This window comes from Schistocerca americana, chromosome 5 (genome assembly GCF_021461395.2).
Source record: "Schistocerca americana isolate TAMUIC-IGC-003095 chromosome 5, iqSchAmer2.1, whole genome shotgun sequence".
NCBI lineage: Eukaryota > Metazoa > Arthropoda > Insecta > Orthoptera > Acrididae > Schistocerca > Schistocerca americana.
The window spans coordinates 407,773,361-407,798,411 of record NC_060123.1 but is presented as its reverse complement, the minus strand read 5'-3'; the positions used below and the strand labels follow the sequence as shown (position 1 = coordinate 407,798,411).

Below are 25,051 nucleotides of genomic sequence, written 5' to 3'. Positions count from 1 at the left end.
CCTTCTAGCTCCGGCTTTAACGGGAGCTGCCTTGTTTTGCTGTAGCCCAGCAGTCTCTGCTGCTCTGTGTCATTGGAATCATAGAACTCTTTGAGATCTTCCACCCGAACGCTGTAGCTGTAAAAAAATTAGTAAATTTTCACAACGATACATCCGAAGTTCCTATGGAGACAATCTGAAGCTGTTTTGATCGCGTTGTGAAGTATATGCGCTCGACATCGAATCCCAATGAGTCGCCTGCCGAGTGATAGGTTCAATTTTGCGTAAACATTGTTACTCCCTTTTTGTCTCCTGCAAAATTGCAGTTAGTATTGTCTCCACAAAGTGGCACAATTTTCTTACTTAAATCATCGTACGATGAAATACGCTTGAAATAATCGACAACAATATCCGATGTTTCAGCAGGGTGCTCTTGAAACTCTAAAATCTTGATTTTCACACCTTCATAAAGTAAAAAATATCGAATCAAAACAGGAATAATTTTACTGAGCCATGATCTGAAGCATCCGTTAATAAAGAAATGCAGTGGGCTTCACAAAGATGCTCTATCAGTTCATCCAGCACAGCACATTTACTACAATAACCTGGACTTTTGTACCAGCACATCTATTTTTTTTCTCAAAACATGTTTGGATTAAATTAGAGGCACAGTCATTTGAGCGAAAGCTGTGGTTTTCTTGAATCGTGTGATACGCCCATGCAGCTTCCGCTGCAGCTACATCCAAATCCTTCAATGTCCGCATATCGGTTACATCGAAAAGAAAAGGGGGGGGGGGGGGGGGGCAAGAAAGCATTTGACGGGATGAAAGCAGCAGCTTGATCGAAAAGGCTGTATTTTTCCGATTTTAAATGTTTCTAGATATCGCTAGCACCATCATGAGCAACACTTAAATCAGTACGATACTTTTCACACGAAACATCAGATGCATCACTCCTTTGTTTTATATATGTATACTTATTTTGCAAAGAACAGTAATGTTAAAGTTATACTTGCGTTTAGGCATTTACAAACACGAAACGTTGAATGAGCTTTTTGATTGTGCACGCGCGCCCTAACATTCCAATACAAGCTAAAACTAAACATTACAGGGTTGACATAAAGTCCGGGAACACTTTCAATTATTTACTGCACAAGAACCAAACATTGTACAGATATAATACATGTGTCAATTTGAAGAGTAACCCAGATTTTTTTTTTCATGTATGCCGCCACAGCGTAGTTTGGTAGATTTCCGATAGTCAGCGATAGTCGCAAACATGGCGAGTTCAGGTGCGGAGCGAGCTTTGTATGTTGGAGTTCGACAAAAGCACCAGATCTGACACCGTGGACTTTTTTCTGTGGGAACACATTAAAGATTTGGTGTATGTGCAGCCTCTACCACGCGATGTAGCAGAGCTCCGGGAGAGAATACGGGAAGCGACTGCCACAGTCAACGATGCCATACTGGGACGGGTATGGCAAGAATTCGATTACCATATTGACATCTGCCATGTCACTCATGGTTCGCATATCGAATGTTTGTAAAAAAAAACTTCCAGTGTTTCTCTTCAAAATGCAATATGAATGACATCTGTACAATGTTTAGTTCTTGTGCAATAAGTAATTGAAAGTGTTCCCCGGCTTAATGTACGTCCTGTATTTACGGACCTGGCTGAGTTGAGCGTCACATCTGTCTCGCTCGCGCATGTTACTCGCTCTCGCTTCTCACGCCGCGCCGCTCGCGCCGCCGCCGTTAACAACGCCTTTCGAATGTAATGGATATAAACGGGTAGGGGGAACGTCTAATCAGTTATCGTTTGGTCTGTTTGCAAAAGCGGGGTATTTTTGCTCTGGCTGGGGACACAGGACAGACAGCCTGAAAACGGGACTGTCCCGCCCAAAGCGGGATGCATGGTCACGTTAGCTATACCCAAATGAGGTGGACGAAAACAAGGTGCTTCTGGCCTTCACAGATGCCGCTGCATATGCGGTTGCAGCTTTTAAAATGCATAAAGTATTCTACCCTTAGATGCCGTATGTAATTTTTGTAGCACATTATATCAATCGTATAGCAGAGCAAGAATAGCTAGAATTCCAGAATGAAACTTTCACTCCGCAGCGGAGTGTGCGCTGATATGAAATTTCCTGGCAGTTTGTAGAGCATTTGCCCGCGAACGGCGAAGGTCCCAAATTCGACTTTCTGACTGGCACACAGTTTTAAAATCTGCCAGGATGTTTCAAAGCTAGAATTCCCTAAGGGAAATAAATTAATCTTCACGGTAAAGTAAGTTTTTGTTAAAGAACTATCAAGGGTAGAAGCATTCAAAGGAAAATCTCCAATTGCCACCTGAACCTGTTATTACTCGATGGGACACGTGGTTAGCAGCAGCGGAATACTATAGTAAGAATCTTCCAGCATTCCAGAAGGTAACTGAAAAACTACCGGAGGATGCCGGCCTTTGTAACTTCAGCGAAACAGTTACTCAGAGATCCCTCAATCCAAGGGACTTGGCTTATATTAGAGCCAACTACACATCTGCGCCAAGAATTATCCCCGAGTTAGTTAGACTGCTCAGGGAGACGTATTTACAAGAATTTTTCTTTACTGGAAGAAGTTAAAAAGAAAATTTACGGGCAAAAATTCAGAAAGTTTTGCAGAAGAACACCGGCCTAAAGGACTTGCGCGCTGCAGCACACATACACGCTTGGCGGAAAATCCAGCTCCCCTGATCGCAGCTTCAAAATGGTTCAAATGGCTCTGAGCACTGTGGGACTTAACATCTGAGGTCATCAGTCCCCTAGAACTTAGAACTACTTAAACCTAACTAACCTAAGGACATCACACACATCCATGCCCGAGGCAGGATTTGAACCCGCAACCGCAGCAGCAGCGCGGTTCCGGACTGAAGCGCCTAGAACGGTTTGGTCACAGCGGCCAGCTGATCGCAGCATTCCTGTCCAACATGTGGCGAGAGTGAAGTATGCCCCTGTCACATCCGTTGATGTAGAACATTCTTTTTCGGCATATAAATTAACACTGACTGACAAGTGTCATAGTTTTTCTCTGGAAAATCTAGATAAGGTTTCAGTTGTTTACTGTGAAGCTGAATGGTTTGAATATTTGAAACTACTGGTTTATCGCGCATTTATTTAATTAGATATTACACGTATTTCAATATATGGTTTAAGCGTCTTACATTTTTATCTTGGAAAACCTAAAAAGATTGGTATCAGTTTGAACATTACAGTCGTGTACTGTTTGCTATGTTATCCAACTGCGTGTATTTTCATTTTCCTTGTTTTGAATGAATAACAGTGTGCTCATGTGCAACCAGTTTTTTATATTGTTTAGTTTCCCTGCATAATACTTTTTAGGGTCTATTATAGGTATTATGTAGCCTAAATGAGGTACTGAAAAAGCTTATTTTAGGCGCATGTAGTGCATTTTTACGACCTAAAAATCGCCCGTCTAGTAATAATCAACGATTATTACCCCAGTAACGCCAAAGAAACGTAATTAACCAGCAGATACACAGTGACAGAACCACTGCATGGATGCCACAACAGACATAACTTTATTGATGCCTGTTCAGCTGAAATAGGCCTCCTGTAAAAATAAAACAAACTTAGCAGCGTACTTTGAATTATAATAACACAACATCCAGAATACTTTTATTATTTTTTGTAATCAGTTGATGCTGGATCAAAAAATAAATAAATATACTACGCAGCAGGCCCAGAAGAATACAGATGATGGCTGTCGTACAGCAGTTATGCAATGGGCACCAGATAAAAGAGGTTTTCAAGCTCAAATGTGGCACTTATTTGCGGTAGTCATGAAATTGACTAAATGGTGGCTGTTGTACAAAAATTATTCAATGAGCGCCACCCACTCTAAGATCGCACAGGATGGCAATAGTTCCAATGACGACAACCAACAACTACTGACAAGCACAACCAGCGGGCACACAATACAAATGACCCTAAAGTGGTTTCTTTAGTATAAATAAATTGATTGATTTCCCAGATTATAAGTATCATAAAGACTCAAACAAACGGATCCACTCCAAAGGCGATAAAAAATTGGAAGTTCAACTACTCTCATTTGTAATTGAAATTGTTGTAATGCCGATTACTTTTTTCTTATCTTCATTGGCTTTAGTAGAATGAATAAAACTGAGCTTCACGCCAATAAGTGATTTTTAGTTAACTGTGCGCTTAGTGATGAGTGACGATGCACATAGTTCATACAAAAGAAATCATTTCGTAAAATGTTACTCGGACTTGGAATTAAAATGCATATTTGGGTTTTTAATAACAACATAAATAACAATAGAACGCTTATGGCGCTCTGTCGTTGCGCCACCAAGCAAGTCTCTTCCAACTTAATTTAAACTGCCAGAACTTAATTGAATTATGAATAATTAAAACAAGAGGACTGAGAGGTTTGTCGTTTTATAAAATGGAAACAAGTCTGAAATGTAATGATCCAATTATTACTGGCAAAATGATGCACTGAGTACACTTACATCCATGTAGTGTTGATGCCATAACAAGAATAGCCTAATTGGCACATCAGTCTTAGAGATATTAATTTTTCCAAGACTTTGCTTTTTGATAAGTACAAACAAAAGAAATGGTTTTTTTTCCGCCCGCTCAATGGAACTCGTATAATCTAGCAAACTTAACTGACATAATATTAGGAATATGAATGCATGGTGTTTCGATGGTCTGTGAATCCACAACCATCAGATCAGACACATATTTACGTTCGACCTCTGGATGGAAACTAAAATTAGCGAACACGGGGAGCATGGACGAGGACTGTTGATAAGTGGTGGAGCTCGGTCGGTATGTGGGTCGGCCGAGATAGTCCGCGCATTTTGCGATTAACACTGTATCCGGGTGGCGCAGTGATCGCCAAGTGCCTAGCAAGCAGGATATCCCGGATTCGAGTCACGATACGACATCTATTTTCACTCGGTGCCGCTGATTCCGCATAAAGTCACGATGCAGTTGTTATCATCAGTATCTTTCCTCCCCCTTCCCCTCCCCGCCACCTCCACCTTCAATTTAACGCCACTTCGGCGACTTGCGTGTCGATGGGGATGAAATGATGATGATTGGGACAACACAACACCCAGTCCCTGAGCGGAGAAAATCTCCGAATCGAACGCGGGCCCTTTGGATTAGCATTCCGTCACGCTGACCACTCAGCTACCGGGGGCGGACCGTAATATTAGGAATGTTATATGGCAAACCAAACGCAGGAATATCACTTGACATTGTTACTGTTATCATGTCCCTTTAGGACTATTCAGTGCCGGCCAGGGTGGCCGAGCGGTTCTAGGCGCTACAGTCTGGAACCGCGCGACCGCTACGGACGCAGGTTCGAATCCTGCCTCCGGCATGGATGTGTGTGTTGTCCTTAGGTTAGTTAGGTTTAAGTAGTTCTAAGTTCTAGGGGACTGATGACCTCAGAAGTTAAGTCCCATAGTGCTCAGAGCCATTTTTTTTTACTATTCAGTCAGGTACAACAGTTACCCTTGCATCTGCAATAAAAGATATGCTATAACCCTTTCAGCAAGTGAAAAGAAATACATCATTAAGCTACTTTAAATTACTGATTACTGCCTGACAGGTTCTAACCGTTATTTGAATTTTTAAGGCGTAATTTTTGGAAGCATTCTTGTCATTCAACTGTTTTATTACATACGTAGCGATTTCAAGTTTATGAAAATGAGAGCACTTAACGACGTGGGAACCGAGAGGGTCACTTTTTCGTTCCCTAGACAGGCAAGCATTTCTGAAACGGATTATAACCCGGGATATCCTTCTTAATCTTTCTTTCCTTATGAGCTACGAATTGTTAACAAATTTTAAAATTCCGAAAGATCTGGCGATAGAAATATAATTTCAGTTTTGCTGTTTTCGTCATACAGGTACCGTAATTAACTTTGTTGCTGACATTTGGGTCCTGGAATGAGAATGAAGTTAAAGTTTTATGCCTTTCCGGTCTTGCAGCATATCACACAACATGCCTTCGCGTTTCTATACGTATATCAAGAGCAGTTTTCCCTCCCGAAGAAATATTTGTTTCACTTTCACACACCATACAATACGCAAAATATAGCCCTTTTTCATACGTTGTAGGCAATACTGCAATTTAGCTTTATTTTCCCACGACTTTTGTAGTTTTAAGTGTACTTTACCCTTTTCCGAGCTCCAGGTGCACTGATTTCCACATTTAACTATCACGAAAACAAACTGTTTCAAACCTTTGTTCACTAACTGTAGGGACAGAAACACACCACGCGCAACTAACAACGAACTGAGGAATCATAACGTCAACAATGAAACGCTGTAAGACAGTAACTATTAGCAGTATGCATCGCAATAACAGCTTACATTATTTACGTTTCCGAACCCTTCATTCATACCATTACAGAAACTCAGGACAGTCTACACCAAAAGACACATCTCACTACCTTCGTTACCCTATAATGCTTTGACATTTGAAGCGTGTCAGTCATTGGTACCCACGTTTTTCGCATAATTTTAGCTACGAAAATACAGATACCATGTGAGCAGCTTTATTTTTTGGAACGAATAACAAATGAGCAACTGTAGACTTAATTTGACAGCTTAGAAACATTATAAGAAAATAAATGACATTTTATTTCCAGTTTGGGCTATTAGGTGTCGTTATCCTATGGTATAAGAATCTGTTTAGCTTCTCGCAGTCAGGCATACGGTGGGTTACTGTTACCCAGGCAAGTATTATAAACATATAAAAAGGGGTTTTAAGTAATATCCATGCGATGGATAAACTTAAAGCAACTTGACGCAGCACGTGAGTTGAATGAGAGAAGTCTCTGGGGTGAGGAATGCACCTAAGAGATGGTCAAAACTTGATTAATATGGAAGAAAGAAAGAGTTTATCAAGTGATGTTTAAAAATTCGCCAAAAATTATTTTGAAGAGATAGAAATTAGTATGAAAAAAAAACAAGAGCTTTGCTCTGTTATTTGCTTTTCAGCAGTAGGTTTTTCTGTAGAAAGCCGGAAATCTCATGCAAAAACAGTAGATGTAACAACACTGCACGACTGTAACGTTTGTTAAAGCATGTAACTGCGATTTCACGTTCTTGTGTGTGGCGCTTTTTCTATGTAACGCAAAAAAATAGGGCCTACTCACGTCAAAAATGGCCCGAGAGATTTTGCCTACGGTATTTTGAAACTTTCTATTGAAATTTATTTTCTTTTATTGTATGCATGTTTGGAATAGTGTTATCAGAGTCATTGTTGGTATTATAGTTCCACATTGATGATAAAACTGCTGTTATTGAGCAAGTAGCCTGACGCGAGTGTGCGTTCTTCTATTATTGTACATGACCCAGTACGAGTGAGCGTTTCTTTGCTGCAGTAAGATACAGTCTAAAGAATATCGCGTAAAAAATATATTCATTTTTAAGTAAGTAAACGGAATTATGCTCGAATATTTTTATGCATAATTTATTCTTCCCTTAGTCGTAAGGAAGGTGATAAGCGGTATCTGTTTTCCTGATATAAAATGCCTGAAAATTATTGCAGAAAACTTCGCGACAGTGGTGACCATGAATCGGTGAGATGTTTCACTGAGTTCGAACATGATAAGATTGAAGACAGTGAATATGATATTTATTCAGATAGTCATCTATGGAAACAGTCACTGTTAATTGTGCAAAGCTTAAGAAAGAAAGTAACTTTCGTATGGTGTGTCACTGCCAAGCAAAATGGCTCGACGAAACTTGGACATACGTACAACTGCTACAATATTGCACAGAACGTAAATGAAAGAAAGACGCGACGAGACGAACAGAAACGCCGTCAAGCTGCCGCCTTTTCCCTACTACATTTATTCAATATGAGTCAACCCGCACGTATTAACGATAATGTATATATGAGTACCCTCAACGTTATGGCATAGGAACACGCTGCAAAGCATGCGTTGTGAGCCTTTCGCTAAGCATTATCGAATTCTAGTTGCCTTGGCAAATTAAATTCGCTTGCCAAGGTCCCCAAATCTGCGAGATGACGTTGAGGCATAGTCGATCGGAGACAATTTTTAACACGAGCCAGAGTGCGTAATTATCTTTCTGCTCCAGATCAGTCACTGGAAGAGTACCAAAAGTGCGAAAGCTGCACATGCATTCGGAAATAAACTTGAAACTTTAAGCTCATGCGTCTTATTAATAGATCTAATGGTTCCAAAGCAATTCTTCAGAGTTTGAAGTATGGCTTCTTTTAAATATTTAATCTCATCTTCTAAATCTGTTGTGACATCATTATGATAGTCAATGATAACGTCCATGCCTCAACGATAATCTGTCATCTTTTAGTATTTCGATAAAGATCTAATAAATGTTTCATCTGAAACCTTCACTGTTTCATACCGGAGTCACACAAGATGCCAATAATGACAAAAAACATTTATGTTGAATAAATCTTCTGAATTCACGTCTGTAACTTCATTTCTGATTTCATCTTTAAATGATTTCATCGTCGTCGCCTGAAGTTCCAGATCATATTAAATGCACTGTCAGCAACTTTCGACTCAGAGAGCATAGTGTCCCAACTTTTGCGAAAATATTTTAAATCAGTTAATGAGTTCTGTTTTTCTTACCTCAACATCAGTGTTAGTATTTAGACTTGTAGTAATTTGCTTCTGTAGTCAATTGATAACAAAAGCTTTAGCCGAATTAATGCCATGATTCCACATAATCCCAAGTACCCCATGCCATAGAATGTGTTTCAGCTGACAAATTTAACTGACTGAAAGTTTCAACAGCAATGACAATCTTACCCAGGTGAGGTGCTATTGGTCTTAACAGTTTCAACCTGAGCACTCTGACGGGTATTACACGTGGAATATAACAAAATTCCAACACACTATTTAGAATTTCTCGTCAGTATGTAAGTTTGTGAATCACCTCGAATAAAGTATCTCTACTTTATTTGAGGTGATTCAACAACCTTACATACTGATGAGAAGTTCTAACAGATCTGTTTCCTGACAGCTCTCAGCTGCATGATCCCCACGTAAGTTAATGCTATGACTGGAGATGGAGACAATTTTGCAATAGGACTCCACTCATATTACTTCCATTAACTCATTCGCTCGCATAATTTACTAATAAGAATTGATTGTTTTGCAAGTGCTGATTGAATTAAGTAGCTATGACAATCCACAAATTCCAAAAACCGTTCGTTTATTTCATATTTATCAATTTCCAAGTTGAAGAAAGTATAATGCAAATGAATGTTGTGTGTTTAACATGCTTTGAATCAGGAGTTTCACCTACAATAATAGAAAAATAGTTTGTATTCTCTCTCTTTTTCAAGATGGCTCTACATACATAAAGGGCACAACTAGAAATCAATTCATTCTATCATTACACGGATAATTCACTTGTAAATTCCAGCTTCATGGTCATCTCTGATCTTGCTAATCTGTTTTGCAAGAATTGGAATGTAGTGACTCAAGAGCTCTAATGTTCCAAGCAAATTTGGATCTCCCATATTCTGAGGTGAACCTCTGAAGGCCTAGTGTCTTTGACCAAGAAATATCACAACAAATAAACATATTAGTATATGTTACCAAACACAAGTTCCGTTTTCAATCTGCTACCCGATTTTTACAGAATCTCATAGTTTCGCCATTTTGAGTAACATTCCTTATGAAGATTGCAAAATTAATGTTCTGGGATCCAGTCATTTATTTATTTTGCTTTTGATATTGATGCCCTGATTTTGAAGAGAAGTATGATTGAACTGTCTCATATTGAGTAGAAAAAAGATGACAAAGACAACAAAATAATGCTTGTTGATTTTCACTGTAATTAGTTAGTCATGCAGCACACATTCAGTGTTTGGAAGTTTACATTGAAGTAGAGCTGTAGAAAATTAAAAATAATTAACTTCTGCCAGAAATTTTTTTGGGTGGTTCACCTAAAAAAAGAAGATCTTAATAAATCACCTAAACCTTAAGAAGACGCATTATAAAAAGAAGAAAACTGTCATATAATAAATGTTTAGAATTATATTACAAATTAATACCGTATGCATAAACTTAAGATCTTCAGTACCATAAGTAAAGTTTTTAATTCACCTTATTCTTTCTGAGTGCATTGCAATGACATTCTCATGTTGTCGAAAGTGAACGATCATCTGTTATTAGCCAACAAGACTGTATACATTGAAAAGCTGCACCCCATATCAGTTGATGGGATGTGAGTGCCCTTGAAGTAAGGAATATCATTTAACTGTTAAAACCTTCTCATTCCTATCCCTGGAGTAGTGTTTACCTCTGTCATATATTTGACACAAAATTTTGTACCTGACATCTTAGTCCAGGAGTTTTTTTTCAGTTTGGATCCAGTATCTGTAGCATTAGCAGTTTCGCCATGAGTGTTGGAAAATATTTTATTTCAATATATTTTAAATAATTTTTATTAATAAGTTTTTAGCACTGGGAGATGTAATTTCCTAAACTATTACAGTAATGAGTCAACTGGCAAAAATTATCTAACGTAAGAAGACAATTTCACCAACAATTATCAAATGACTCTCCTAAACCAAAGAAATGCATTTAAAATTAGAAAACGTAAAAATGCAAGAAAATCTCTATTGAGAGGGCATATTTGAAACAGAGTGCCCTGAAGGAGTTTATGTTGGAGAATTGCCTGACATCACTCAATAAAATATGGTAAAAGAGTAACGTCAGGGCATTACTTGTAAAATATCAGTATAAATAATGTTTTATCATTCACACCTATGAACTCAGTAACTGAGCACTCAAATATGTAGCTTATCTTATTTTTTTTAATTCCTGAGATTATGAGGCCACAGTTAGCACAGAGGGGAGCAAGATGACCACCCCTGCTTGAGGAATGGTGCAATGAGAAGATAGAAGATTTTTTACACACACAAACACTCACAAACAGTTCACAATTTATACTGATCACTTGCTGTGGTGGAAGTGATGCACATAAGTAACAACATTTTGTGAGAATGTTACTAAAGAGATGTAACACGCAGATCATTGAGTAATAGCTAGTGCAGTGCCTCATGTTGATAAACTCTCCTGATAAAAAAGTTTGTCATCCCAGTGCACATTCACAGTTGAAGCATTAAGCCTTTACAGATGGTGTAATGATTGAGTCATGTGATTAACCATATGAGCACTGCCTCTCTCTGAGCATACGGAACTAGCAATCAGTGATTGAGTCATGTGATCAACCATACGAGCACTGCTTCTGTGTGAGCATAAAAAGTAGTTATCAGTGAGACATTTATGTTTCGAGTGGACATTGTACTTAAACATGGGTAAACGTAAGGAGTGTAGTAAAAAGTGGGCAACTGTGTTTGGCTGTGCACATGGCCACACAATGTGTGAAGTTGCTGGATTTCTGGGTGTTTCACAACAGACTGTTGCAGTGTGTCTACAAGTAGTGGTGTAACACACATGACTACAAAACACATTGTCATCAGAACTGTGGTCAGAAAAAATCCTACTCAGAGCGACCAGAGATGCATTTCACATCTTATGAATCAAAATCTTTTCCAAACTTGATAGGAATTGCTGTAGGTACTAAGTGAAGGTCCATCTCAACTTATTAGTGATAGAACACTATGACGGGTACTGCATGCAATGAGAGTTTGAAGTCAGTCACCTCATATGAGGCCATTGCTCACAAAGGCATGTAAAGCTGTGTGTCCTCAGTGGGCTAGAAATCATTCAAAATGGACAGTGGCTGACTAGTGGAATGTAATATGGTCTGATGAATCGTGTTTTTGCCTATATTCAAATGATGCGTGTCATCGAGTGGAGAGGAAGTATTTCATCCTGAATGTGAGCAAGGTCAGGTTCAAGTTGGAGGTGGGTCTGTGATGTTTTTCAGGTATTTTTCTTGTCATGAATTGGGTCTGATCATGGAGGTGACCACTAACATGAACCAGCGTGTTTGCTTAAAACTTCTGAATGATCAATCAACATCTGCGTGATGAATATTCTATTGATACCCGTATTTTTAAGGATGACAACAGCATAGTTCATCGGACTGGAAGAATAAGTAAATGGTTTTTTGAACACTCCTCCACCCTTGAATGTTCTGAATCCCATAGGAAATCTATGGGACATGTTGGAACAGTGAGTAAAGTGCCAACATCAGCATTTCCGCAAATTGTTGGGATTGCATGATCAAATCCTCAGTGGGGATGTGCAAAACCTTGTGGACTCACTTCCTAACTGAACCCAGGTGGTCATCAAGTGCAGGGGTGGAATTACAGGGTATTAAATGATGCTTGTAATATTTTCTCTAGGGGTGACTAATTTTTTGCTTGGTGAGCTTCGATCACGTACCTTGTCAGCAGTTGCAAACAACACGAAGTCTTCCGAATTCTGTCGATGAGTTCAGGTAGGACTCACATGGGGATAAAAGAAGTGAGACAAGCTGTACAGCCTGTAAAACTTCCACTGATTACAGCTTTTAGAGGAAAAGGAGTACATAAATTCCTGAGGAAGAGTATTAGTGCAGAGGAAAGCAGTTCCAACCATTTTGCGGAGTTTTAACAATGTCGATCATCTGTTTTGGCAGAAAAGTAATGCAGAAGTAATGAGGTTTCATGAAGGCACATTATACAGATACTCCTGTTAAACTGTGGCAGGAACTTTTACGTGTAGTAATGAATATGATATTAAATTTAGCATATTGATAACCTAGTGTTAGATTGTAAAGATTGGTGACAGTGCAAAGTAGCACAATGCTTGTTTATTTCACCCAGCAATTTTCTTTTTGTTATCTTCTCGCTCATTCGTGTTGTCCACAGACATGAATTTGTATAGTGTCGAGTTACACTTTAAAGGTCAGTTTTTCACCATTGTCCTTTGTACATAGATATTGGTAGGAAATATAAAAATATGTTCATCCACTTTGTGTGCCCTGGTTGACAATTGTCACCCAAGTGACTATTAGTGTTACCATTTCCATTTCTATTTTGATAGGTAAGTTACTTATTTTTCAGTCTTAAGTGCCTATATTAATGGGTTTATACTAAGTATTGTATAATATGCTTGAAACCTATGTTGGTTTGCAGGCTGATAGACTTAAACAAAGCAATAAACCACTTGATGTAGTAATAAGAATGGTGGAACCATTGTGGGCAGTAACAGAAATGTAAGCACCGATAATTGGTTTCTGATGTATTCTCTTACTGAAAGCCTTAAAGATAAGGTCGTTACTTACATGGGAAAACTTTACTGAAGTAAACACAATGTACCTGTGGAGTTTCTTCCAAACAAACAAAGAACAGAAAAATCTTCAGCTTTCAAAAGGACAAGACCCTTGTGTGGTACTGTTGGGTGGTTGGTTGGTTGTGGGATTGAAGGGACCAGACTGCTGTGTGGTACTGTTCCTAAGAATAAAAAAAGCTGTCCTTGTAGTTTCTACAATGCACAATGATGATGTTATCAATACAGGGAATGTGAAAAAGTCTGCGATCATAACATTTTACAACATGACAGAAGTTGGCATGGACTTTGTTGACCATCTGTCTCAATGATGTGACGAGAAATAAAAGGCACTGGCCTATTGTAATGTACTACAATCTATTAAACTTAGTTGTAATAATTTCATTTTGCATTTAAAAATTCAATAAAAAGGAAGATAAAGCACTGAACAGAATTACTTTCCTAACCAATCTGGCATGAGAACTTATAAAACACCAAATAGAATGGAGATGTCAAGCACCAGAGGTTCCTAAGGAGATCAGGTGGCATGCAGACTTTCACTGCTTGGAGTGGAAGAGACTGTATACAGGCCACAAGAGAAAACAAATAGAAAAAGAGAAGTTGTTGGAAGTATAATAGGTCACAGAACAAATCAACCAGGAAGTGCTGTGTTAGATGCAATGTTTTGTTTGGACAGAATGGAATGAAATAATACGTGCATCAGAAAGAAATTTTGAAAAATTAGTTTAATTGCTATATTAGTGAGGTTCATATACTTGTATTCCAGTGTGTGGTTCACAGAATACACTTATTATTCATTTTCAATTCAATATAAGTTCACTTTCGTTTGTTTTCATTAAAACGTGTTATGTGTGGATATAATAATAAATATCGTGCATTCAAATTTGGAGTTGAGTAATTAATTGAATCCTATATCATGATTCAATTTTTATCGTACATTTTTCTTTGTCGTTAAAATAACATCTCTGTTTTACAATTTTTTTGAAGATGGGGGTTCTTGGTGAACTGAATCCAGTACCTTTACACCTGAAAGCCAACTTGCTAATGAATGAGCTATTCAGGCTGACAAATTAATAAGCAATGACTCTTCAACATTTTATTGGATTTTCAACTTTTCTTTAGGTATGAATTCCTTAGTGCTGCTCAGAAGTCTGTGATAGAATTCAGAAGCTTTTACATACATCAAACTACAATTTTTCATTAGATTACAGTACATACGTACAAATAATAACAGCATTCCTTGTTCTTAACACATACATTCATCTACACTTTAAAATTCTTTTTCCATTAAGTAATCCTTTGGTTGTTTCTGGAATGTCTTTTTTCTCATACTGTCCTGTAGACATTTAGGAAAATGCTTCACCAGTTGTACATCTGAATATCGAGGACCTTTTTCAGCAGCTCTCAGTCTCTATGGTGTATTCTCCACTGCCCCTTATTTCATGTGTCATACAAATGAACATCTACATTTTTTCCCATTAACATCAGAAAATATCAAGAACTGAAAAGGTTGCCAGCACTATGGGAGACCATCCCCTGCAAAATTCCACTTCCAGTGATGCCAGTGACAATTATCCTTTTTTTTCCATATGCAGCACCCTGCCATGTGTTAAGAAAAAGTAAACACGCTATACTGTTTGACTGCAATGGCAACAGAATGAAGAGGAATGGTGTGAGGAGACAGTAATGTGAAGTACTGGCTACTTCGTCTCATAGCTGTCGTAGAAATTATGCGTGGAAGGAACAGTGTTATGTGAAAGTGTGCAATAGCTCTTCATTCATGGTCACTCACTGTCAGTCCCTGTATGATGAATCAATACACTGGTAAAAATACAGCTCTGCCCACTGTTAGTTTGCATATGTTGTCAGTTGTTCCAATGACGATGGCTTCTGACATCCATCAACAAATATCGATCAGAGGTAGGGACTAAATTGTAGTTGCTAGAGAGTAAAAAGTGGTTTATTCTTACCATTTTTCACTGGTTTAACTCCAGCATGATTCTCATTAAATTAAAAGGCACCTTGAACATCAGTTGAACAAGTTATGTTTTGTGCCGTACCATTGGACACTGCAGTGACATCATACCAATTAGGCGACAAATGGAAATTACTTACAATAATGCATTCGAGAAAATAAAATTATATGAAATGAGAAATTAATAAAAAATAATTATTGCACAATCAAATAACAGATTTATCCTTATTCTTTTCCGCTTTTGCAGCTTGAGCATCAGATGACTGATTTTGATGTTTTCTTTATGATTGTACTTTGAGGTAGGAACAAATTTGAGGCTGAATAAACTCACCTGATCTTTTTTCCTTTCTCCTCTCTCTCTCATTTTTTCTTTTCCCTTCACTGTCACTGACTTGTGTTTAGAATTCATAATGTTAATATCAATAAAATTAAGCTTTCACTCTTGCACACCAAACTCACAACTGTCAAAAATTGGTAAACAAATAACTGGCAGTGCTGCAAACTCAGAGATCTCTAGACAAGGCGGAGGTGCAGTGCTATTGGTTCTTGGTCTTGCTGTGTATGAAACTATAGCCCATACAATATTACTCCTTCCGGTATTTCCTCTACTCTTGGTGCAGCTGACAGGTATGAAGTGTGTGCAAGGAACAGCAAGGGGAATCCTGGAGATGGCAAAATTAAAATAATTCTTTACTTCAGAATTGGCAGATGCTGTCTGCCATTGACATGTAATGTGTTAGGAAACAGTGATATGAAAAAATCTGCCAGCTTTTTGGTGTTATTAACCAGTTTTGTGGTTATTTATTGGTCCCAGCTATGCATATATATTTTTAAGTAGCTATTAACTGATAACTGGGATAGAATACAGGCAAAAATTCAGCTTGCTATATCAGTGATGACTAAATTTGCTGTTTCTAAATAAAGCATTTCTGTTGGTAAAATTTCTATTCATTTGAATAATTAGTTACTAAAAACAAAGTAAAGCAATCAGTGCTGGCTTAACAACAGTCTTCAGCAACAGTCGCATGGCATTAGAAGTGATATAGCATTATTGAGCTAATAATGTAATTTTAGTCATGTGGCATCCACATACTTACTTGTTGGACTAGCCAATTTAGATGGCTCACTTGAAGCACACATTCTCTAATTTGTTCATAGAACAGCGAACATAAAAGTAAACTGCCATGTGCAACTGCATATTGATGGAGGTGTAACTATAACACACACACACACACACACACACACACACACACACACACACACACACACACACACACACACACACACCACCCATCACATCACATCACATATTTCAGGTATGACTGCAGCATGTCCACATGCATTAAGGACCATCCAGTATCTGTCAACTATGCAGTTGGAGGAGCAAAACCACCTAATGAAAGAACTCCTTACTGTACTTGTGGCCAGCATGGGAGCACGTTGCAGAGCACCCATTGCCATGTGTGATGATCACATGCACTATTACAAATCATGTCCCATCTTTTTTAATGTCCAGGGGACCATCTTAAATCATGGTGACTTAGTTTGGTTCCATAGGACCTTAACACAAAAAAATCTTTCGGTTACATTGTGTAGATAGAGAGATGCTAAATGAAACGCATTTGGCTGGTAAGAGTCTTCAATGAATATTGAACCAGGATATTGCCAAACGATCATTCACAAAACCCAAAGAAATTCTGGGCTGTTAGTGGTGTCGAAGTAAGTGTCCAGACACCAACAGATGAGACAGAGACTGAAACTGAGGACAACAGAGAGAAAGCACAAATGATTGACTCCATTTTCAAATGTTCCTTTACAAAGGAAAACCCTGGAGGATTGGTCCACTGTAATACTTGTACCACTGAAAACATGAGGGAAATAAGTGTTAGTGTCTGTGGTGTTGAGAAACTGCTGAAATTGTTAAAATTGAATGAAGTTGCAAAGGGTGATGGAATTCCTATGGACTTGCACTTGAGTTAGCCTTCCTTTTTACTATAATCTGTCATACATCCCTCCTACAAAAAACTGTGCCCAGTAGTGGGAAGAAAGCATGGGTCACACCCCTTTAAAAGAAGGGTAGTGGAAGTGATCCGCTAGACTACTGTCTAGTATCCTTGATATCAATTTGTTGTAGAATCTTAAAACATATTCTGAGCTCAAACTTAATGAGGTATATTCAACAGAATGACCTCCTCCATGCCAGCCAGCATAGATATTGAAAACATCAGTCATGCAAAACCCAGCTCGCAATATTCTCACATGACATTCGGAAAGCCTTGGATCAAGGCAGTCAGGTAGATTAATTTCTGAAATGCAGTTGGCTGAATACCACATCTATACTTTATGTCAAAAGTAAAATTGTATGGTGTATCTAGCAATATTTGTGACTGGGCTGAGAATTTTTTGATAAGATGGATGCAGCAAATTATCTGGATGGAGAATCTTCAGCAGATGTAGAAGTAACTTTGAATATACCCTAGCAAACTGTGTTGGAACCCATGCTGCCCACATTGTATATTAACGACCTTACAGACAATATTAATAGTAGCCGAAGACATTTTGCAGATACTGCAGTTATCTACAAGTACTGTCTGAAAGAAGCTGCATAAATATTTCTGTCAGATGTTGATAAGATTTCAAAGTGCTGCAATGATTGGCAAATAGCTTTAAATGTTCAGAAGTGTAAAACTGTGCACTTCATAAAATGAAAAAAGTGTAGCATCCTATGAATGCAACATCAAAGAGTGACTACTGGAATCGGTTAACCTAGGTACAAATAGCTGGGTGTAACATTTTTTTAAGGATATAAATGGAATGATCACATTGGCTCAGTCCTGGGCAAGGCTGGGAGCTATACTTTGGTTTACTGGTGTAATATGGAGAAAATGCCATCGATCTACAAAAGAGATCGCTTACAAAATTTTCACATGTTTCATCCTAGAATATAGCTTAAGTGGGTGGGACATGTACCAAATAGGACTGATGGGGGATGTTGAATGTATACAGAGAAGGCCAGCCCCCTCTGCTTCCAGCTCTCCGGGAAAGAAAAAATACAGTGTGGTCAGGTATTTTCCTTTCAATAAATGAATAAAAAGTCTGTATTAAGCAAGATTTTAGCAGTGTTCAAACTGGAACTTTTTATGGCGACTTACAAGCTGACATCCCTCTCCAGAAATATCAAAAGTTCTTTCATACTACCCCCCCCCCCCCCCCCCCCCCCCACAGACCATCTAGAAAGGGAGAGTATCACAGAGAAGCTAAAATATGCTGAGCTGGTAGATTGCTGAAGATAGATGTAAACTATGTCAAGAAAGCCTACTTATAAAGTCCCAAGAACAGGTGTCAAATAGTCTAGGAATATATTACAACACATTGAGGATGACATTGCATTAATTACAGCATGCATGGCAGCATTTAAACTAGCATGCTTCTCATGCTCCATAAGTGAATGGAATGAGAAAATTCCTAATAATTGGTACAATGGAATGTAATCCCCTGCCACACACTTCACAGTAGTTTGCAGAGTATAGAAGTATAGGAAGTATAGTTAGATGTGTACTACACTGTAGCAGTTATTCCTATGTGTGGTCCAAGTTTCATTGATCTATGTTACCAGGCAGTGACACATAATCTGAAAGTTACTTTTGTCCTTATGTTCTGCTCAGCAGTGCATATATTCTGATAAGTCCAAAGATGGCAGGCATTGGTTATGCATGCTATTGCCTTGCTATATATACAGTGAAAAATTTTCATATTCGCAAATACTACCGCAAATATGTGAACATTGCAAAAGGAACAATTTTTATGTGGTGGTGCAGTTAAAATGAAAGCTAAAATATAAAATAAAACTATTTATTTAATATGGTAAAGGGGTATTCATGTATTTGGCATATTTAGATATTAGACAGGGTCTAAAAACTGTAATAACACAGGTGACAGCCAGGGCTCAGTGCCATTTCCATGGCATTAATTCCAGCCATCCAAAGCATTTTGATACCTTTGGTAGTGACCCAGTTTTCCAGGCATGTTCATGAAGCGTCTACATTCCTAATCATCTTCTGCAGTAGCAAGGAAGTTTGATGACACTGCAAATAGGCGGCAGTACTTGTCTTCTGCATATACAAGCTCACTTTGGGCATTCATATACCCCCAGGCTAGCTGAGGAGGTCATCAACACTGAAAAGCCATGCACAATGCCCACCCTGTGTAGTCTTCATTGTGGGTTCAACAACATTCTCCTAAAGCTGCGCTGCAAACCAACAACCGCTGCTTGATGGCCTCACCATCAATGACAGCATTCTGCCACTGCCACCATGAGACTGCATGCCGGGGTTCTTACTCTCGCCTCATGGTCCGAGCATGAACTGAGGTCCTGCCAGGTCTGCATCGTGGGGGTCAGACACTGCCAACCAGTGCTCTCAAGTCTTTGGTCCAGTGTTTGTCAACCTGGGCAAAACTGGCATCTTGCACTGGAGTACACCACTGGCCTACCAAACTGCAGTCACCTGATGCCATGTCACTATCACGCTATCCTGACCAAGCAGCAGCCAACTGCTGGCATTGCTATCAACTGCCTCTTCAGGAAATGCTTATAGTAGAGTGTCTTACCTGGGTCCAAGGTTCAATGTCCATCACCTGCCATTTGCCTGCTGCAGACTGGCTACACGTTTGATTATGATTGAGAATAAGCAGAGAGCCAATTGCCCAATCCATCCATCTCAATACCTGTTACACAAGGGAAACCTCTACTTACCAAATTTTTTTGTTAGTTAAATTAGCCCAACTTCCCCAACAAGAAAATTTAGGAAGATATCCACTGCAGAAAGAAGGCTTTAGTGGAATTGGCATCCGTTACCTTGAAGGCTGTCAAAAATTGTCATAGACATTTTTTGTGTGAGTCCTAGTCTTCTGCAGTTTCATCGTAGGTAGGGAAAGGTGGCAGGTAAGCTGGTAAGTGTTGAGGTTGTGCTAATAGGTTGGTCTGTTTAGCATGCCCATGTGCTCCTACTGCTGCATTTCTAAATGCCTCTGGCTTTCCAGTTGCTGTTGGTGCTTTAAATTCTGAAGCACTACATCCAGCAATGTGCCTGTCAGCATCATCATTTTATTAAAAATGATGAATGATCAGCTGCACTTGTCATCACTTGTAGTAACTACACATGCAAACAAGTGTGCATATAACATCAAAGTCAGTTTAATGAGAACATAATTTAGAAGTTCAGTACAAAGTCCAGGCACAATGCCAGGTTGAGTCCAATTAAGTACGAAGAGTCCTGAGACCGGAGTCAAATGTGTGTGGGAACAAATCATAACAGAAGGAGAGTAAGTGCTCTCCACTCCAGGTTAATATCATGTAGGCTATAGTCAGTTTCTCGAGGTCACACTGTCCATTGGCTGTGCATTCAACCTCAGTATGATGCTGCCTTTGATGTTTGATCATACTGCCATGTGGTGGCCAGACATGAGCCACCAGTGCAGGTGAAATGTGTTGTAACATAATGAACCAGCATTTTGTGACCTATTATGGTAATGGCCAATGAGGTACCAATGTTATGGGAGTGGTAACAGAGGGTTACCACAGGATTATAGTAGTAAACCCTCTCTACCTCATGCATCGTACATCCAGAAGTTGACAGAGTCCAGAAATTTCTTATACTGAGATTTCCTAAATAAGCTCCACATCAATAGAAACTGTGAGAAAACCTCATGAACATGCTGATTCCCCAGTTCAAAACATTAAAGCCCTAATAAGTCAACAATGCTGAACATATTATATCATGTAATCTGCAAGAAGAGGTTATAAATCTCTAATGAAAGAAATATTATTACTTGTAAATTTATAAATGTTTAAAATAACTGTAAGCTGCACTTCAGATGTAACACTAAACAAAATTTGTGCCTGACTACACCGTTTTCAATAAAATTAAAAAAAAAATGAATCTGGTGGCAGCTGGATTAAAATAACAATCAATGCACCAACATTAATAAGAATCTTATTTTCTCAGAATCACTCTAGACAAATTCTGGAATAGCTTTCTCAATAACGTATTGTTGATTTCTTCCACTATCCATGTTAAAATTCCATTGTTGCTCATTTCCCAAGAAAATTTTATAAAATTAAAAGAAATTATTATTATTGCGGGTTTATTGAGGTAATTGCAACTGCTGATGACATCTTGTGTGCAGACAGTCGCTGACCAGATGCAGGTGTGGAGTTCGGCGCAGTTCTTCCTTGCAGCCGTGGGCCAGCTCTTCCTGTACTGCTGGTGTGGCCAGCAGATCTCACATCTGGCAAGTACATTCACTACCTCATCTGCTTACTGTGTTATGGCTTTTCTAAACAGCATGCCTTCTGTATGACCAACTGGCTGATTGTTGTATGAATGATGAGGGCTTATATTTCAGTACTGTAAAGGAATTTTCCATGGTGAGCGGGCTGCAGTGCAGTCCACAAAGACATATAATGATGAGGAACTGCCCCAAGGATAGTAGTTCCAGTTTTTAAAGCCAACATTAATGCCTGGCACATCAGTATGTTAACATGCTCCTTCAGTATTGTTATCCATGTCTGGAGTAGAGGTTACTACAATCTATCAGCAACATTGTTAGGTTTTTTGCACATGATTGTGGAGTAAATTTATGTTATTTAACAGTAACGGCATTATTCTATGCTGTTTAAAAAAGACTGTTATGTCTCAGTGTTAAATAATAAACCTGACTAACATAAAACGCTGTGTACTATGATATGTGAGCTGTGCAATTTTTATGAAAGTGTTGCAAAGCAAGTTGTTCAAAGCTAGACATCTCATCACATGCATAAAAGTTCATGTAAACATGTATAATCCTTCTTTTGCAAGCTTGTGAAAAGTTATATACCACTGTGACTGTCACATCTTATTTAGACCATATATGTTTCACTTTGTTTTATAGCATCTATTCCTGATTTTCTTCTACACAAGTGTGTTTGACATGTAAAGTGACTATCTTCACTTTATGAACAATACTTTATTGTTAAGAATATAATAGAGGGAAACATTCCACGTGGGAAAAATACATCTAAAAAGAAAGATGATGAAACCCACCAAACAAAAGCGCTGGCAGGTCGATAGACACACAAACAAACACAAACACACACACAAAATTCCAGCTCTCGCAACCAATGGTCGCCTCGTCAGGAAAGAGGGAAGGAGAAGGAAAGACAAAAGGATACGGGTTTCAAGGGAGAGGGCAAGGAGTCACCCCAATCCCGGGAGCGGAAAGACTCACCTTAGGGGGAAAAAAGGGAAAAAAGGACAGGTATACACTCGCACACACACACATATCCATCCACACATACACAGACACAAGTCTGTCCTTTTTTCCCTTTTTTCCCCCTAAGGTGAGTCTTTCCGCTCCCGGGATTGGGGTGACTCCTTGCCCTCTCCCTTGAAACCCGTATCCTTTTGTCTTTCCTTCTCCTTCCCTCTTTCCTGACGAGGCGACCATTGGTTGCGAGAGCTGGAATTTTGTGTGTGTGTTTGTGTTTGTTTGTGTGTCTATCGACCTGCCAGCGCTTTTGTTTGGTGGGTTTCATCATCTTTCTTTTTAGATGTATACTTTATTGTTAGCTGCATTATTATTACTATAATAATAATTATTATTATTGAGGAAAGATAAATATACACGATAATGAGTATTGTGAAACAGTTGTCAGAAATCCATTTATTAAGAAGGCATCAACATGATGTTCTAGGAAAAACACAGAATACCATTCTTATGACATACTCTGTAATTTGAAATTTTAACACTTTAAAGCTGCCACAATATATAATTCAGTAATTTGCTGGTGAAGGGAAGTGTTAGCGCGCACAGATTTCGTAAATGTACAGATGATGAGGTACTACAGATGTAATTGAACTAAGGCACTTCATTACACCCAGGATTCGTGTTTTTCAAATGGCTCTGAGCACTATGGGACTTCACACCTGAGGTCATCAGCCACCTAGAACTTAGAACTACTTAAACCTAACTAACTTAAGGACATCACACACATCCATTTTTCAAATGGCTCTGAGCACTATGGGACTTAACACCTGAGGTCATCAGCTCCCCTAGAACTTAGAACTACTTAAACCTAACTAATCTAAGGACACCACACACATCCATGCTCAAGGCAGGATTCAAACCTGTGACCGTAGCAGTCGCGCAGTTCCGGACTGAAGCGCCTAGAACCGCTCAGCCACCATGGCCGGCTCGTGTTTTTCATATGAGGTTGTGGTCACTTCATTGTTTCAAAGAACTGAACCCTCTACTCCCTACATTTCTTTGCTTGAATAAATTATGAGCTCAGGTTGTGTTGTACTATGGGAAGTACTAAACTGTACATACTCAAATTTAATGATAATCCATTTACCTTCAGCCATCTGTAGATATTTTCAGGTATTTCATTAGCTGTCCTTGAGTCAGTGATCTTGTTCTATTTTCTTTACTTCCTTTTCTTATGACTTTATATCAAATACTCAAAAACTCAGTTGCTAGCTGACATACAGTCAGGGTTGGTTTAAGGCTGAAACAATACAAGCAGCCATTTGAAGCGACAAGCTGGGAGGGTTGCCAGGGTCAGCCAAATGCAAAATTTCTATACATGGTGTATCGTTAGTAGTAGCAAAATCTGACACAGGTAAAAGTATGTGATAACAGAAGCAAAAACATGCTAATAAATTGGGTCAGCACACAAACCATTTGGGAAGTAAATGTGAATGTGTCACTGTGACTTCAGTTTGAAATATTAAGTTTGATAATGTAAATGATTTTGAAGTGTAAACTTATCATAAATTCCCCACCAAATTGGGCTAAAATTTCACCCAGGACACATCTTAATAAGAAATACAATATTACTTCAGAAATATGATGTTACAACTTGTGTTTCATGTGTCATCCTCACATGACTTTATTAACAGAATATTTCTGTTGTGTACTACACATTTTTCCCCTTTTCAATAGATACATAAAATGTTTGACCATATTTATCAATTTTCAGCTACTTTCACAGGAGTTTTTTTTTTTCGATTTCTATAGTAACTAGTAAGTTTTCTTCAAGTGTAACATACCAGTTATGCAGCTACACTGTGTCTTATGTTCAATATGGCAATATAAAATTAGACATTCGCAAATGCCATAATACATATTGTAACATCCTATTCCTCTTTATTGTCAGTGTTTTCTTCTGGACTAGTACTAGAAATAATAGACAACTCAGAACACAGTGAAGTTACATTTATGGAAGTACCATAAGGCAGGTAACAGAGAACAATGTGAATATATTAAATGTTATGCTTAAATTCATAAAAATAGAGCAATTTGATCATGGCAAAATCCATTGATAAATTTGGAGAAGCTTTCTGTTCATCTTTAAGCTGATGTAAGAGAAGCAAAAATCTGAAGAGGAAGTTGGCTGAGGGATGAATCACACCAAACTTCAATGGAGCAAGAGTGGAACTGAAACTTTTGTATGAGTGATTTTAAAAAAATAATAAAATAAAATGATGATGGAGTCTCCAGGAACAGAAAGAGAGTTTACCACAGATTGTTAGAGGAACCAAACCATGTAAAGCAATTGAAAATTCACTTAATACTGCACAGACTGCCCAGACTTTCACAAATGCAGATAGAAAAGAAGTAAGTTATGTATTTATTTATTTATTTTTATTTATTTGTTTATTTCATGTTCTGGTGGTCCATGTTGTGACAGTATCACAGGATATGGAATGTGTCAGAAATCTATGGTAGCACATATAAACAAAACAAAATGATTTCATATTACAGTAA

General features: G+C 38.4%; 1 protein-coding gene across 1 annotated transcript in view; it reads left to right on the top strand.

Moving 5' to 3' along the window:
- Positions 1-21,733, top strand: part of LOC124616404 (odorant receptor 83a-like) — a 49,701-nt gene extending 27,968 nt beyond the window's left edge. The window contains exons 4-5 of the mRNA XM_047144708.1: positions 21,431-21,535; positions 21,650-21,733. Of these exons, the coding sequence (XP_047000664.1) occupies positions 21,431-21,535; positions 21,650-21,733 (189 nt within the window). The remainder of the gene's footprint in view (positions 1-21,430; positions 21,536-21,649) is intronic.
- The last annotated feature ends 3,318 nt before the right edge of the window (positions 21,734-25,051 follow it).